General features: G+C 42.0%; 1 protein-coding gene across 10 annotated transcripts in view; it reads left to right on the forward strand.

Annotated features, from left to right (window-relative positions):
* PGM2L1 (phosphoglucomutase 2 like 1) overlaps positions 1 to 16,462 on the forward strand; it is a 108,903-nt gene extending 92,441 nt beyond the window's left edge. For 7 of the 10 annotated variants that reach the window (XM_065596336.1, XM_065596308.1, XM_065596299.1 and 4 more), the window contains 5 exons: positions 567 to 660; positions 2,815 to 2,944; positions 5,539 to 5,728; positions 7,648 to 7,781; positions 10,471 to 16,462. In XM_065596336.1, the coding sequence (XP_065452408.1) occupies positions 567 to 660; positions 2,815 to 2,944; positions 5,539 to 5,728; positions 7,648 to 7,781; positions 10,471 to 10,573 (651 nt within the window). In that variant the 3' untranslated portion in view covers positions 10,574 to 16,462. Of the gene's footprint in view, positions 1 to 566; positions 661 to 2,814; positions 2,945 to 5,538; positions 5,729 to 7,647; positions 7,782 to 9,876; positions 10,070 to 10,470 lie in introns of all 10 variants that reach the window. The other 3 variants (XR_010601318.1, XR_010601330.1, XR_010601328.1) reach the window with 3 other exon arrangements.
* The last annotated feature ends 1,157 nt before the right edge of the window (positions 16,463 to 17,619 follow it).

Consider the following 17,619-nt stretch of genomic DNA (forward strand, 5'->3'; position numbering starts at 1 on the left):
TTTAAAACAAACATAAGGAAGTACTTCTTCACACAACACACAGTCAACTGTGGAACTTGTTGCCAAGAGATTTTGTGAAGGCCAAAAGTATAATGGGGTTCAAAAAAGAATTAAATAAGTTCCTGATGGATAGGTCCATTAATGGCTATTGGCCAAGATGATCAGGGATGCAACACCATCCTCTGGTTGTCCCTAAAACTCTGATAGCCAGAAGCTGGGACTGGTCAACAGGATGGGTCACTTGATAAATTGCCTTGTTCTGTTCATTCCCTCTGAAGCCTCTGGCACTGGGCTAGGGACCATTGGTCTGACCCAGTATGGCCATTCTTATGTTTGTTTGATTTTACCAGCATTCTTTGGTCCTGTTGATCATGAGGTCCTTTTGCATCATTTTACCTTTCTTGGGTTTTCTGACATTCCAGGCCTCATACTTAAGACTTCTTACAAGAAAGTATCTGGGGGTGAAAGGTGTTATTTTTATGTGAAAGCAGCAAATATTCCCCTTGTTCCATGATACTGTTGTATTGAAAAAGTAGCTTTTACAGCGTGGCCTCTTCATTTTTCAGGAAACACTGCCTGGTTTTAAATGGATTGGAAGTAGAGTAAAAGATCTCCTAGACAATGGGAAAGAAGTTCTTTTTGCGTTTGAAGAGTCTATTGGTATGTACAATAATATATATTCTAAAATATCTTAATGTGGAACGCTAGTAAACAATATTTTCTGTGCTAATGTACCTTGGTTATGACAAGGAATCGTGTAGGATTTGTTTCTCTTTAGTTTTCCTCTTTGCATTTTGTTGAACTGCATGTTGTTGTCAACATTAGTTAACGGAATGGCAGTCACTGTCATATCAAATGCTGTGTGGATGCTCCTCGTTGAGTCACAGTGGAGGATTGTGGCACTGTTTAAACTTTTCACAAGACAATTGGAAGATCTGTAGCATTCATACAGAATCCTGATGGACCAGATTGAGTTAATGTCCAGTCTTCAGTTCACTTGATAACATTCTCTGTAATGGATGTTGAATTTTTGCTTTGCTTTGCTTTTTTAAAACTTTTTGCTTACCAAACCAAACTTTTTTGCTTGACTCTATTTTTGATCACCTTACTGAAAAGTAAATTAATCTACTTGCCAGATATGTTCAGATACCATCACTTAACACAGTCCTTTGAGAGGACTTTAGAAATTTGTAGTGTCTGACAGTTGATGTATCCTCCCAGAACTAACTGTACCCAACAGTACATAACTAACTGCCAGCTCAACTAAAGCTCCATACCGGTGCATCCTTGTGTTAAGTTCCTGTCTCCATTGCAGGGTCCACTTTACTTTGGAAATTCCTACATACCGGCTCATATTAGTGATCCATGTAGTCTAGTATCCCATCTCCAACCGTGGCCAGTACCAAATGCTTCAGAGCAAGGTGCAAGAAACCCAGTAGAGTACAGTTATGAAGTAGCCCGCTCGTGGTAATCGGGCGGGGAGGTGGCGTATTTTTTTTCTACACAATAATCGTTTAGTGTTTGGTTAATGCCTGGTATTTTCAAATAAGCTGAAGGGAGTATTCCTTCCAAAAGCTTATCTAAGGTTCCAATGAATAGCAGACTGCAGAGTAACAATGTTTGTAAAGCACTCTTTAAAACATAAGAATGGCCATACTGGGTCAGACCAAAGGTCCATCTAGCCCAGTACTCTGTCTTCTGACAGATGCCCCAGAGGGAATGAATAGGACAGGTAATCATCAAGTGATCCATCCCCTGTTGCCCATTCCCAGCTTCTGGCAAACAGAGGTTGGGACACCATCCCTGCCAACCCTGGGTAATAGCCATTGATAGACCTATCTTCCATGGAAATACTAGAGAGACAAGGTGGGTGAGATAATCTCTTTTATTGGACGAACTTCTGTTGGTGAAAGAGAGAAGCTACATGGAGATGGACCTGAAGAAGAGTCTGTGTAACTCAAATGCTTTTCTGTCATCTTTTCTCTCTAATATCCTGGGGCCAACACAGCTATAACATCTCTAAAACACTGTTAACTTTCTGTTAGGTAATTTATAATCCCTTTATAGTTGGCAATTCTTCTATAGTACCTTTCGTCTGAGGCTCTCTGAGCACTTCACAAAGCCGGTTGATAACCCTTAGAGGTAGATAAGGACTACATAGGGTGCACGTCAGCTATGGAAATTCATCCACCTCTTAAATGGAACATGGCAGCTGATTAGCAGCACATAGTAACATATCAGTTTAGCACAGGAAGTAGATCTAATTAAAAGTGAAAGTGGAGTTTAGGGAAGCAGATTGCAATTATCCAAATTGAATTGCACATCCCTGATTTTACATAAAATGTAGAGGGATCTTTAACAACTGCAAGGAGTTGAGACCTTGATTTTAGATGTCCTCCAAAAGATTACACATCTGGCAGCACTGCGGGGCATTGATTCATGATTGATTTGTGGGACTAGTGCTGCTTACTAAATCACTGGCGACATTCCCTGCAGCACACAAGTGTACTTGCTCAAACTAACCCTGCTTAGTGTGTGAGATCTGAGGGGGATTGTAACATAGCATGGTAAGGTTATAGGCTTCTGTCTACCTGAAACCGATAGGTTGTTCCATACATCTTCCCTCCCCCATGACTCTTAGGCTGGCTAGCATACTGGGTAGATGGGTGTAGCATATACATAGAGTGGCAGCAGTTGGACACGTGTTTAGTCTTGTGTGCACGAAGGGCATCTGAAGTTTAACACTTCATCCGAGTAAAACAAATGGAAATCTATGGAGAGAACTGCTCTGAACACTAGTCTTGTGATTGTCAGGTTTCATGTGTGGCACATCAGTGTTGGATAAGGATGGCGTGAGTGCAGCTGTGGTTATAGCTGAAATGGCATCTTACCTGGAAACCAAGAACTTAACATTGGCACAGCAACTAACTGAAATATATGAAATGTAAGTTGTTTTTTAACATGCTCTACTTTCCTTTGATTTCTTTTCTGAGCTTTGCGTAATCAAACATAATTTCCTAAGCACTATCAAAATCAGAACAGTATCTGTCACTTGCTAATAGGACACATTTTCTTCTGTACAAAATAAGTCAAAATAAAACATTAATCCAGTTTACATTTATATGGTATTAATGTACATTAAATGTGTATGCACTGTTCAGAGAAATACGATGCCTGTCAACTGTTTGATACAGATAACATGGTGATTAGGAGGGGGAAAAGGGGAGGATATAAAAACTTGGCTGATAGAATAAATATCAGAAAGAGTCCTTGTGTTTTTAGTTAATTGTCATCTTAGTCAATCTACTGTTAAATGAGTTAAATTATACTCTTCTACCTACTAATTTTTGCTTGTTTAAACATCTTGCAAAAGAAGTTCTGACCTCTCGTTGAGGTTCTTTTCATGTTGTGTTTAAGGAGGGAGGGCAAATGAAGTATAGAAGTCCAGGCAGAATCAAAAGGTGTGGAGGGACTAAATACAATGGCATATTTAGAGTATATTCGTGATTTCCAGAAAATCACAAGGTTTTTAAAATTAACAATGAGCTCTGCATCTGAAAACTTATTCTAAAAGAAGTGTTCTTGGGACACGCTTTTTTTTTTTTTTTTTTTAAGTTAACTACTTGTAATTAGATCTGATTAGTCTTTACAGTGTGGGTTCCTTTAACCTTACTGAAGGATGGTTTTAGTGAAAAGCATTAGATATAAAATGCCTTGACTTGCTGGAATCACAGTTTAAAAACCTCTCTGGGTCACTTCAACTCTTCCTGTCCTTGAGGTAGATACAGAATTGCATATGGGTCCCGTTGGAGGATAGTCCGTAAGAATGGAGGAAGCCTGGTCAGCTCTGAATTGGCATCTTAAAAAGTTGTGTAAGAAAGAGGTTTGCCCTGGGTCTGTCCTGAGAAAAAATGATTTCTTCTCCCACTGTTAGGTTGTGTTGGTTATCCTCCCTTCTGTATTTTAGTGGTGCTCTGCGTATATCTTTGTAAACTGCGTGGAGTGTAAACTAACTTGACTTATGCCTTTTTATTCCATGCGGACCACAGGACCTTCATTGCTGCCTTCCATCTTTGACAGTCTCTTGCTGCAGGCATAGCTTCTGCCCATGTCATTTTAATAGCATTCGGTTCTCCTTCATTGTGCTTTTCTAAGTTGTCCTTGGTTTACCTCATCGTCTTTTTGCCCTTGGGATTCCAGTCCAGCATCTGTCTTGCTATGTTTGGTTCTTTCCTCCCTGTGTATCCTCTCCATCTCCATTTTGTTCCATAATTTCCCATCCTATCAGGGTTTAAAGATGCTATAGAAATGTAAAAAAAATACTCTGGGGGGGTGCTAAGAAAATACCTCTTTATTTGAAGTGTTTGCTAGTTAGATTGAAAGAGTTTGATTTGGATTAGTTAGGCACTACCCTATGGCGAGCTAAGGTTTATCACATACAGTGACCACTTTAAAGGAATAATTGAAAACTTTGGAATTTGCAGTTAAATCCCAGGGAAACTGACGCATTTTTTGTTTCAAGATCTGAAATTCTGGGTTTGTATCAATATTTGGTTCCCTACAACGTTTCACGAGTATCTTACTTTTCCCATATACCCAGTCCTGCTTGAGGCTCTGTTATGCTAGGAGCAGTATAAACACATTGGTCTAAAAAGGACGTGGTAGTCATCTGTTTAATTTGAAAATCAAGTTGCTGTCTTTGCTATGGCCTGTGGATTACCCTTTGTTTGAAATATCTCCCATCACAGTGCTGCTTCTGGCCACTGTTCTGACTGCTGCTGGACTGAGTTCACTCCGTCACGTGTAGACTGTGGCAGGACTAACTCAGCACAGAGCAGGTTTGGAGAGTACTGGCAAGGGGCAACAGAGGTAGGAAATTTACAGTGTCTTTCCAAAGGCACAGTGGGGAAAATGGAGGAGACTGTAGTAGACGGTGAGGAAGAAGTGATGTGGCAAGAATTAGGCTTCTCTGTGGGTCCAGAAAGGAGCAGTTAGAGGAGTGTGTGGAGGCTGGGGGCCCAAGGAAGAATAGAGAAGGCTTATGGATCCAGACCAGGGATAGCAACATGGAGGTAGGCATCGGATCAGGTCTCCCCTCCAGGCACAATTTTTCAGGCTCCAAATGGGGATCTTGTATTTTTAGTGGCATGAGTTTCAAGTCCTTTTCTCAACTGGATTCAGTCCATTTCTGTGACTATGAAGGGTTACTTGCATTATTGTCCTTCATTACTGACCCTCCCTTTAGGGTGAATTGGTGAAGTTCAGTGGTTTTGGGTTTGCAAACAGGCTGAGACCATCGTGAATCATTTTACATTGTCTAAGCTATCTTTTAAAATCAGAAGGCCTTGAAATATTCTAAAAAGGAAGCTTGGTTTTCAAAAAATGCAGTGAAATCTGCTTGAAAGATCCAGGGTCTGCATAATACTGTGTGCATGCTCATGAATATGGAGAACCATGTTCTGAATCACTGATCACTCTGTAGACTTAGTGTGCAGAAGACGGTGACTCTCGTAATTAAAATAATATTTTTCCTTGTAGGTATGGATATCACATTTCAAAGACCTCCTATTTCTTGTGCTATGAACCTCCTACTATCAAAAGGGTATTCGAAAAGCTTCGGAATTTTGATTTCCCAAAATCGTATCCAAAGTCTTGTGGCGCTTATGGTATATTACACGTACGGGATGTTACCACTGGCTATGACAGCAGCCAGCTTAATAAGAAATCGGTGAGTTACACAGTACTTTGAGAAAAAATTAGTCTCGTGGCAAACGTTTTAACCCTTTGACAAGGTGTTTTCTGAGCCTGTGAATGAATACATTAAGTTGATTTTATGATACAGAACGATGCCAAACATCCAGTATTTGGGATATAAACGTAGCGCTTGTCTGTATGCTTAAAAAACCACAGTGACATGGCTGTAACACTTCAGTGTAGACTGGGGTGGGCAAACTTTTTGGCCCGAGGGCCACATTGGGGTTGCAGAGCTGTATGGAGGGCTGGGTAGGGAAGGCTGTGCCTCCCCAAACAGCCTGGCCCCCAACCCCTATCTGCCCCCTCCCACTTCCAGCCCCCTGACTGCCCCCCTCAGAATCCCTGACCCATCCAACCCCCCCTTCGCTCCTTGTTGCCTAACCACCCCCTCGCCTAACCACCCCATCTTGTGACCCCCTGCCCCTAACCACCCCCCAGGACTCCACCCCCTATCCAACCCCCCTGCTCCCTGTCCCCTGACAGGTCCCCTGGGGTCCCACGCCTATCCAACACCCCCCCCTTTCCCCGTCCCAGACACCCCCCACCCCTTATACAACCCCCTGGCCCACTTACCACTTACCCAGGGCCGGCTTCAGGCACCAGGCAACCAAGCACATGCTTGGGGCAGCACCTGATAAGGGGCGGCCAATCTTGGGGTGGCGGGGGGCAGCGCGGCGCAGCATTCGGCGGGGGGGCGGGTTCCGGCGGCGCTCGGCGGGGCGGCGCTTTTTTTTTTTTTTTTTTTTTTTTTGCTGCTTGGGGCAGCAAAAAAGTTAGAACTGGCCCTGCACTTACCATGCCATGCAGAGCAGCATGTCTGGCTGCTGCGCCGCCCAGAGCTAGACTCGCTGCCGCTATGCTTGGCAGGAGCGAGCAGCTCCGCCGCCTAGAGTGTTGCCCCTGGGGTGGCATAGCTGGGAGACAGAGGGGGACAGCGGGGGAGGGGCCAGGGGCTAAGGCGCCGGGCAGGATGGTCCCGCGGGCCGTAGTTTGCCCACCTCTGGTGTAGATACTACCTGTGTTGACAGGAGGGGTTCTCCCATCAGTGGAAGTAATCCACCTCCCCGCAAGGCAACAGCTATGTCTGTGGAAGAATTCTTATATATTTTATGTTTTCTTGAAAATACAGTGATGCAGACAATTTAAATCTATCACATTAATTAAAGTCTGTCCTATGCCCTTTCCACATAAATAAAAAACTAGAACGACTTTAAGCTAGGGGCCTTCTGCTAATGCTGATAGATATTAGCATTATTGTGAAAATTGTTTAAAGTACTGACTTCATTATAATGTAACTGAACCATGTTTGGGGAGATGTGAACAAGCGTCCATCCTATGAAGTTTTTCAGCTATGTTCCCTATCCAACTTTGAAAAGCAAATAGCTGTAAATGAAACGCAGAGATTTACAACCAGGTTTTTATTCAAGGTGCTGATTAAAGGAAACTCATTTAAGTTACAGAAAAGCTCAATACCTTCAAGGTAATTTAAACACCTTTGATTTAAAGGATACCATCAGTGGGTAAAATCTTAATATTAATTAAACAATTAAATTATTCACCAAAGAATTTTTTTTTAATTTCCACTAAGATATCCATAATTTAATTAAAATTAGTTTTACACATGGATAATTAAGGCCTGGTCTATATTAGAAAATTAGATTGGTTTTAACTACATCGGTCAGAGGGATGTGAAAAATCCAAACTCCGGAGCAGTGTTGTTAAATTGGCTTAAGTTCCCATGTAGACAGCACTAGGTCGTCGGAAACTAATTTTCATATTGATCACTTGTTCGCATTGTGTCAGAGTTTGTATGCAATGCATGATACTTAGTATAGCAGGGAGGGGAGATGCATGTTGATTGTACAGATTAAAATGATGATGATGTTCCATTAGGTGTTGCCTGCGAGTAAAAACAGTCAGATGATCACCTTCACCTTTCAAAATGGGTGTGTTGCCACCCTCCGGACAAGTGGAACTGAGCCAAAGATCAAGTACTATGCAGAGATGTGTGCGCGGCCTGAGCAGAGGTGAGGGATTCCACTTTCCACATTGTGTCAACGCTTGGTTTGCTGAATCTGTGTCTTTTCTGTGCAATCTTTACTCCTTTCGCTTGACTTGTGCATGGTGAGTATTGGAACTGCACCCGTCTCATTCAAAATATTTCCACAGACCTGTAGGTGAACAGGCATTAGGAGAGACACATTCTGCAAAGATAAAAGCTTCCCCACCCTAGTTGCTGGGTGTAATGCACATGACTTGACAGACAGGTGTTGAGGGTTTCGGGCTGTTAAGCTGCGTGCATGGATCGGCTCATGAGGCTTGATGCTAGCACTCTGTTAGCCGTGGATAAAATGGACAAGTTGAATTTCACGAGTCTGCTGCTGCAAACCCCCTCCCCACAAAAAATTTTAATCCTGGAGCAAAAACTTTTCTTTCACTCCTAGTCAAGCTCTGCTTATTTGGAGAGGTCCATGAACTGTAGTAAACACCCACACTATTGCACCCTAGGTTATCTGGCGATGAAATCTTTGTGTCGGTAAGTTGCGCATATGAAACTCTCCTCCCTCTGATAGCCAATCTGGTTCATCTCTTCCCACTTCTTCAAAAAAAAAAAAAAAAAAAAAACACTCCTCTTTAGTGTCCCAAGTGCCTTTTTGGGGGAGAAACGTTTTATACCACCACATAGCATCTGTATCATCAGTGTTTATTACTCTTGGAAGGAAGGGGTTTAGGGTGGCCACACTACTCCCAAGTGAGAGCCACTCTCAACACTTAATTTTACTTTTCAAACTTGGGAAGGTCTTAAAGACGGACACTTCAAGTGGCCTTATTTTCAGGGTACCAAGCATGCTCATTCCACGCAGTCAATCAGAGCAATGGATGTTCTGCCCTTGGGAAAGTCAAGTCAGTTACTTAGGCACATACGTTCAAATTTATGCAGATACTTTTTGGTCCCCAAGTTTGAATATATTTAACTTCCAGTTTACACATTGCAGTTAGTAGGACCTTACTGAGGTCCTTGAATAGATTTTCTGTTTAACTAGAGCTGGGGCAATAGCAACTCGAAGTGGCAGGCATTGTGAATGCTAATTTTCTGAATGTCAGCTCTTGCCAGTTCTTTGATTGGTGCATGTGATCTCTTTTTATGTATTCATGTGGATGCTTTCTCTCAGTGCATGTCAGTTTGGGAGTTCTCAATCTGTTTAAGACTTTTTTCTTTAAATCTGGAACTGGGCCAACAGTCTGACTTTCTTTATACTTCTGATCTGTTTTAACTGCTCAAAAGAGGAAGGTGCAGAAAATAACTAAGGCAAACGATCTTTGTATACCCAGTAATCTGCCAGCAAAGGCACTGCGCCTGCCCTGGAGAGCATACTGACATACGTGGTGCCAGTGAGTAGCTTAGAGAGGAATGACAATAAACCAGTTACTTAGTAAAGGCCTGATTCAAACCCCACTGCAGTTAATGGCAAGACTCCATTGGCTTGTTTGGGCTTTGGCTCAGACCCCTAAAGTGTGTGCACATCTTGCTGGTTTTTGTTTTTTGTTTTGTTTTAGTAACCAATACAAAGAAATCGTTTAATTTTCTGTAAAGGATTAGACATTGAAATGGATAGGAAGAATATCTGCATTTACTCTCCAGGATAGAAATTAGAAGGACTATCAAGCCCTTCTACTCCAGAGCATAAGATGATCAGCAGCTGCTGATCAGAAAGGCACTTCCTCCCCGATTGTAATAGCACTGCTGAGCTAGGTGAATGATAGAGGTTGTATGCTTCCCTCTGAAGCATTATTCTTTGGTCTCTGTCAGGAACTGCGTACTATACTATGCTAGATGATGTGCTCTTCTGTTTCAATGGTAGTTTATGTTTTAAGTTTTCAAGGGTTAAAGAGCAACCAGTCTCTTGTGAGTTCCTGTGCATGGTCAAAATGGCCAAAACTGATCTAGACAGGACATAAGTAGAAATAGGTCAAATTAATTTAATATCCGATTGAGTGAGTCAGTTCCTCTTGCGTCCAGTGGAAATATATTGTACAACAGGGAGTAGCAGGAGAGAGACATGCTGTTCTGTTTAATGGATTTGGTCTTGATTTTCTTCCCTTGCTGCTTTCATTAATTAGATTTCATAGGAGTTAAGGCCAGAAGGGGAACATTACATCATCTGTTCTGACCATCTGTTATCACAGACCCTTAAATTTCACCCAGTTACCACTATGTTGAGCCCAGTAACTTGTTGGACTAACTACAGCATATCTTCAAATCAAGAAGACCTTCTGGAAGACTCCAAGACACTGAGAATTCACCACTTACCTGGTAGTTTGTTCCAATGGTTAATACCTCTCAGTGTTTCAGATTTGTGGCTAATTTGAATTTGTCTGGCTTCAGCTTCCAGCCATTAGTTCTTACTATGCCTTTGCTTGCTAGATTAAAGAGCCCTTTAGCACATACTATTTTCTTCCCAGGAAGGTACTTGTATACTGTAATCAAGGTCACCTCTCAATCGTCTTTTTTGTAAAGTAAACAAATTGACTCTAAGTCTATAAGCTCAGCAAGTAGGAACATTACAATTAGCTGAATGGCAAGAAGTCTTCTGAAGGACTTTTGAGGTTTTTGAAATCTAATCAAACTCAGTTTGTTAAAGTGTTGGAGCTGCCTTTTTTGGGATAGATCACTTGATATTACTCTAACTTCAGCCATTTGATTTCTCCTTCTAGTGACAAAACCTTTCTGGAAGAACAACTACAGAAAGTCATTGAAGCTTTGATTGAGAATTTTTTGGAGCCCAGTAAGAATGGACTCATCTTGCGTTCTGTGTAGATCTCCTCCAACAGTGTTATAGAAGTGACTCTCCTTGCGCTGTATCATGTGGAACAAAGGAACCAAGATCAGAACTCCATTTAGCATTAATTGTGTGTGCGTGTGTGTGTCAGTTACCTAACTGGCTAAATTCTTAAAAACCAATAAAGAGGCAGCATCTTTTTGTCAGTTTTCCAGCAAAAAGCTATGGCTGGCAAATTGATTTGGGGGAGTTAATATCTACAATTTCATGTTCTTTTGACCAAAAGACACATGTACATTAACATAATGAAGTCAACTCCCATAGTTCAAAATGTAGCACTCCAGAGGGTTAAGACTGCTAAACTCTGCTGTAGCATAAGTCACTGAGTTTCATGTTGAATGAACTAATACCTAGCACCTTTGATTTGAAAAGACTTGAATTCAAAAAGTTCTGTTAGTTCTAAGTGTATTTGAAGGGAATTAGCAATCACGTAAGACTGACAAAATGAGCCGGCTTCTTCATTGCTGTGGAGTGTGTCGGTATAATTTACTGTTACAGGTCTTAATTTACAAGTATGTTTAAAATAGAGTTTAGTATTTAAAATGTCTAGTTTAGACAAGTTGTTCTAGTATATGGTTTTCAGCCATTTAAATATCCTAGTATTAGAGGGGCTCTTGGTGCATTGTATTTTTTCCTGTGTATCTTAAAATACTGATGTTTACTTAACGGTGAAACAATCGTGGCAACTCCATGCAATTTGATTCGCAGCTTGGTTTTTGACTGATCAAACAGTGCCTTTCCAGGATGTCCTAATCAGGGGAAATAATCTCTGTGTCTTGTTTAAATTAGTGATTCTAACCACCAGAGGCCCATTGAGCATAGTTTAATCAGGTAGCTTTCTTTCATTTTATAAAACTCTCCCAAAATATTCTGGATCTCATTCTACATTATCTCAAATTAAAACATCTAAAAGCAGGCTGTTCTAAAATATAGATGCCTTGTGAATGCAGTTTTGGGAGGACTATGTGAAAATCCAGTTAATATTTCTCTAACATCTTGAAACTACAGTGTCCATGTTCTCTGCTCACTTATGAGAAAGCTAATGGAGGTGAGACATGGGCTTTGTGTATTCACCCCTTTACTCTCACTTTTCTTCACTTACAGTTGCATCTATAAATTAGCTCCTGATGTTACCTGCCTGCAAATATTCGATCCTTCCTCTAAACTCACTTTAATTATCTGTTCGTGTAAGTTTTTAGCTGTTATTCCTAATTATATAATTCCTAACTAGTCCCTTACTCTGCTTTGACTAGAACCTGGTTTTCTTAATGTGGAAAGTCTTCAGAAGGTTGCTGTGAGCACCTGGTCTGGGAAAAGTGTATTTTAAAAAGCATACTGCTTCCCTGTTTGGCGTCCTCTGGATGCTCATGTCCCTGGGTGCAGACTAATGCTTGACACTTTGTCTTTCTAAACTGGTGATAGAAATCTCTAGAATAAGAACTGTGATGCTCTGGACATCTAGCCACTATGGTACTAATATAGACTAAGTAGAACAATTGAATACACAACTACATACTATGGTGTGTAATGCCCAAACACGGTTATAGGACTCTAGTAATATCTTTTTTGATTAATCAGCTCCAAATCCGTGATTAGCGGAGTTCATAAATCCCAAGAGGCACTTGTTTAAACCATTGTTTGCCACTATTGTTAAACCTTTGAATTTGTCCTCTATTATACCCTTATAGCTAAGTTCTGTAGGACAGTGCAGAACGATGCTGTACATATCTCAGCTAGGCAGATATAAAGGACAACATGTTTTCTGTTTCTGTGCAGATATTGGATATGTCATGCTGACAGAGGCTTTGCACTATGACCATAAATACATATTTTAGCTATATATGAATGTACATGTACTGCAGGAAGCTGTCTGTGTCGCACAGATGCTTATTTACAAGCAATGTTTATTTATTTTTTTTATTTTAAGAGAGATTTCCAAGTTGTCCTCACAATTGAGAGAAATTTCTCTTATGCCAAAAAGGGTTCTTTCCCTTGATTATTGTATATTTGTGAGTGCGATGGTTGGGGGGAGGGAGAAATGCGTGAAAGCAATGAAGCTTTACTGTTTTCACAATATTGCACAGAATTGGAAGTATCCAAAGATATGTGGGGCAAGTCTTTTTAAGTTGCTGCTTGGACTTGGCATTTTTTTTCCTGATGGAAGTTAAACTTCAGACCTGATTCTGGTCCCACTAAAGTGAGTGGAAGCATTGCCATTAATTTCATTGGCAGTAGGATCAAGTCCTTGGGGTTTTGAATCTTTTTTTTTTTTTTTTTTTTGTAATTCAGAAGAGAACAATTCATTTTTTGTGTGCGTGGTTTGAACAAAGCTAAACGTTAAAGGTGTATGGAGTTGTGTATGTGGATAGGTCAGCTCTGGGTATGGTGTAGCACATACAATTGTGTAAGGCTTTCAGATCTGCTTTCCTAGTAGCTGGTTAGCCGAGCCTGGTCTGAATTAGGGATGCAAAAGTTTAACTGGATAATCAATAGGCTTGATGCTTATCGGTTTCAGTTAACGATTAAACTCTCCTGCCGCCCCGCGTGCCTGGGATCCTGGCTGCCGCCATGGGGTCCCGGTTGCCACCCCACACACCCAAATGCTGGGCACCAGCGGCAGCCGGGACCCCGGGTACAGGGCCAGCAGTCGGGTGCAGACTAATGCTACAGCACCCCCCCGCATCCCTAGTTCTCCGGTTAAACGTTAAACCAACAGAATTTTAATAGGTTACACGGTTACTTTTTTTTACACGCTATTTACATCCCTAGTCTGAATCTCATCCAGTATTAGGTAAATCTTAACATGAGCACCAGGCCATTGAACACTTACAAGATGCAGGTTTTAAAATGCTTTTGAGACTGGATGAATCTGGCGGAGCTGAGTATCAGTGGTTTTCTTCAACTGATGATTAGGCCCTTAGTTCTTAAGCAGTACATCATGGATGAAGTGCTTTTGGAAGGTGGGCAAGTGAGCCACCAGAATGACTGTATTCTAAGGGTATAATAATTACTGCTGTTTGATCTGCTGCTACCATTGTTTTCCATTGATATGTCTAATGCTTGAAGTATCCCTACTATTCCATTTGGAGAAGTTGTGTTCTTTCCTTTCTCTGCATTCCCTCCCCTACTTTTGTTACTGTGAAAGATGATCATCTTGTTACCTCACTGCTGAGTAACTTTTTGCTGTACCTACTTCCTCAGCACTTTGAACTTGTGCACAATCTAGTTTCAGTTATGGGCGTTTTTAATAGTTTTGTTTGCATTGTAGAAATATTTAAACTGTGAGTGGGGAGGGGACTAATTCTAAACCGAACCAGTTTTTTGGTCTGGATGTTTACTGACTTACGGCGCTTCCTGTTAAGATGCATTTTTAAAGGTTGGTGTGGAGCGATTCATCAGGTATGATAGAGCCAGTGATTATTTGTGTCTAGCATTTGAGTAGTTTCATTCACTATTTTATTTTTGCACTGCTGCATACAGAGGCCTAATCTCTATCCCATTCAAGTCTGTGGCAGAACTTCCATGGGACTAGGATGTGATCCTTTAAAGCATAAGAAATTTGCCAGGCAAGTTGACACGATTTATAATACACCTCTTCTATTTGTGTTTTGTATAAGCACCATCTTCTTCCGAATGTGAAGTGCTTGCTGTTCAGTTAGTAAAAGGGAATCGACAGTTGTTATCCACCTCCCTCAGTAGTAATATCACTGCTTGGCACAGCTCTGGAGGAAACTTGGAGCTGCAGAAGGAGTGGAAAGCAAAAGTTGTTAATGTGTGCTTCCCCTCTCTCCTGGCAGTGCAGCACTGAATGACTACAGGTATGTCCTAAAGCAAAACGTAGGTGAACCTCTTACTGTAGTCAGAAGTACAATTACTTCCTCTTCTGTCTTTGCGGTCAGGATGCTTTCCCGTGAAAATGGGACTGAATAAATGGAATACACTAAAATGATCTTTCTCAGCTGACGGCTGAACCTGATACAGTTCACCTGCAGGGTTCATGGCTCCTGTTTTGATTCAATAAGACTTGAATGGGAATTAAGGAACTTAACCTGGGGTTTTGGCAGAGGGAAGCCCACAAGAGAAGGTGTACACTGATGTGCCCTTAGAATGCAAGCCCAATCACGGACTCCCAGGGCGTTTTGTTTTTGTGTATATGACAGAGGACTTCAGTGAAGGGAAGCGACCTGAGGAGGAGCCAGTCTTCTACTGGCTTGATCTTGTAACCCATTAGCGACAAGATTGCTCTGCACTTTCGCTTTGTGGCTTGAGAAGAGGGCATTTCCTCCCTCAGTGTGGTTGGCGCAGGTTGGTTAAATGCTGGCTAACTTTGCTTTGAAGTCTGGGGTAGTCTGTGATAACACACAGCAGCAACATCCCCTTACCGGCAACATGCAGCTCTGGAGTGGGCTTAAGCGTTGCATTCCTTCATTCATAGGGTGCCTGCCCGCAGAGGTGCCAGCAATAATGCTATCCCTGGTACTGCTATGCTCAGGTACCACCTTTATCCCCCACTCTCACATAGGCCAGGATACCAGCAATTTCAGTGTTCTCTCTCTCTCTCTTTTATTTAAAAAAAAAGGGGGCGGGGAGGGAAATAAGGCCAAAGAGATTAGAAATTTTTAAGAAAACCGCCATGTGTTTACCTGGGGGAAGATGCCCTCTCCTCCTCTGAAATTCTTCTTCTCTCAGCCAGTGCCCCCTTAGTATTCCTGAACTCTGCCTCTCCAGCGGTGTTGGCTTTTGCTCCCTATAGCTGGGGGAGAGGGATGTTTTATGAAGCATCCTGAGTTCTAGGAACTTCCTTGATGCTTTTGCATGGAAAGCAAGAGCGTGGTCACTGCTAGCTTCAGGCAGGGCAAAGCCCCTAGTGCTAAGTAATGAGTAAAGTTTAGGCCTACGCTTAAAACTGGCTGTGTGGGGGCATATCTCTGGTCTCCCCCCCCCCCCCCCAGCCCCGTTAAAGTGAGATGAGCCTCCCCACACACACACTGTAGGATCGGGGCCCTGTGGGTTGACAGCTTCTTGCTTTGAGATGTATTTGAGCCTCCATCTAGACAGTGTCTGACCTGAAATGGCAGAGGCATTTGCCAAGCCACTGCTCTTCTACCACAGGAGCAATTCCTTTGCATTTAGATCGAGGGCCAAATCCTGTCTCCCTTTCTCCATGAAAGGCCCCAAGCTCAGTGTTCTGCTACAGGGAGGTGTCTGGCGCATGTGAGTGGGCTCTCAGCTCCCCACACCAGAGTGCAGCGCAGAAGCAGTGATGGCTACTGCAAAGTCTGGGTTGTAGGGAGTCTGCTGTCACTTCACAGCCTGAGGGACAGAAGGATCCCAGTCCTCCACGCCCAGCCCAGCTAGTTGGCCTCAGCACAAGGGGGAAGATTTTTGCCATTATTCAGGAAACTATTGATCCTAAAAGATCAAGTAAGGAGTTGGTGGATATTTCTTTCATTGATTTTTGACCTAGAACTTAGGCACAAACATTTGTGAGCATTTCTGACCACGCCCAAGGGAAGAGGGGTGCAGTTTGCATGGGGAAGCCCCGGCATTCCGAGCACCTCAGATTCCCAGTGTGAGTGTAGCAGCTTTTCCCATGAATGCTCAATGGCTGATTCTTCCAAGATGATTGCACCCACAATACCTGAAGTCATTGCTCTCGATTGAGAACCCAGGAGCGTTTTAGATCTGTTACCTAGTCTGGTTCCATTTGTTACTCCAAATGCCTTTTCTTTTAAGAAATCGGGGTGTATTATAAATACAGACTGAGAATTTGCACTTTTTTCTGTAGTATTTCTGTATGGATTACTATGTGGATTTAGCTGAATGAAGTGTTGTAACTAATAAAGCATTCTCTTCGTAGTAGCAAATCTGTGTGATTCTTTGGTGTTTATTGGAGCGTTTTTTTAACGCTGCGTGTGAATCAGTGTTGAATAATGTGTGTTATTTAGGAATGCTTTTTAATTGATCAAGGGGGAAAACTGTCATGTAAGCAATTCCTAAATATTTGACCAGCTCCAATCTAAGATACGATAGACAAGATTATTTACAGTGGTGAAAACAGAATTTATTCTCAATACATCTGTTTTGTAATGGTGGAGGTAATTTTAAAAGCTTTGGTACTTGTTACCAAGCAAACAAACATGCACATAACAGACATAGTTGACTTTCCAAAAAAAATAGGTGGGCTGAAATGAAGAGCACATACTCTATCATTTCCTGGTTCAGATCTAAGACTGGAATAGCTTGTAATGTGAAGTGGTAGAAACCCCTATCAATGGAGTCATTTTACGGTAGGCTGGACAAAGCCCTGCAAAAGCATAGGGAACAGGGAGCTGGATTAGATAGCATGATGGGTAAAATTGTGTCCAACTCCCACTGCAATTCAGTGAGACTTAAGCATGTTTGAAAATTTTTCCCAGCAGGGGTCTTCCATTTCTGCCTTCTGATTTTAGTTTAAACTGGAAGGCAGTGGAAAATTGACACAATGTCTTATTCTCAACCCAAGGGGAGGGTTTAGTGATCTTAAGCATCAGGTTTGAAATATTTAGATTCCCGGGATCAACTGGTTCAAATCCCAACAGGATCTAATCAACACATCCTCCCCTCTGATCAAGGTAAAACCTGTTCTGTGAAGTTTAACATCGCAGGGTATTTCATAAGAGACTGTAAATTGAGGTCTTGGGATGGTAGTTTGCCATGGCACTTCTTCCCAAATGAAAACATTTTGGAAGGCTTCTGGGCACTACTGCAATACAGGCAAGAATCAGGAGGTTTCATTGTGCTAAGCACTGCATGCACCCAATGAAGACAGACCCTGCCCCACAGAGCTTGCATACCAAATAGGGAAAGGATTTGCCTAGTATTCTCGACTGAGTCTTCCTCCCTTCCACTGCTGCATAGCACGACGTAGCCAGTTGTTTGATTACACTCACGGTTCACTCGTTAAAATGTTGAAGAGCCCAAATAATCAAATATATTGTACTGTTTTGTCTTGAGCTAATACAAAAAGGTGACACACATACTC

Source organism: Chrysemys picta, chromosome 1 (assembly GCF_011386835.1).
Source record: "Chrysemys picta bellii isolate R12L10 chromosome 1, ASM1138683v2, whole genome shotgun sequence".
Taxonomy (NCBI): domain Eukaryota; kingdom Metazoa; phylum Chordata; order Testudines; family Emydidae; genus Chrysemys; species Chrysemys picta.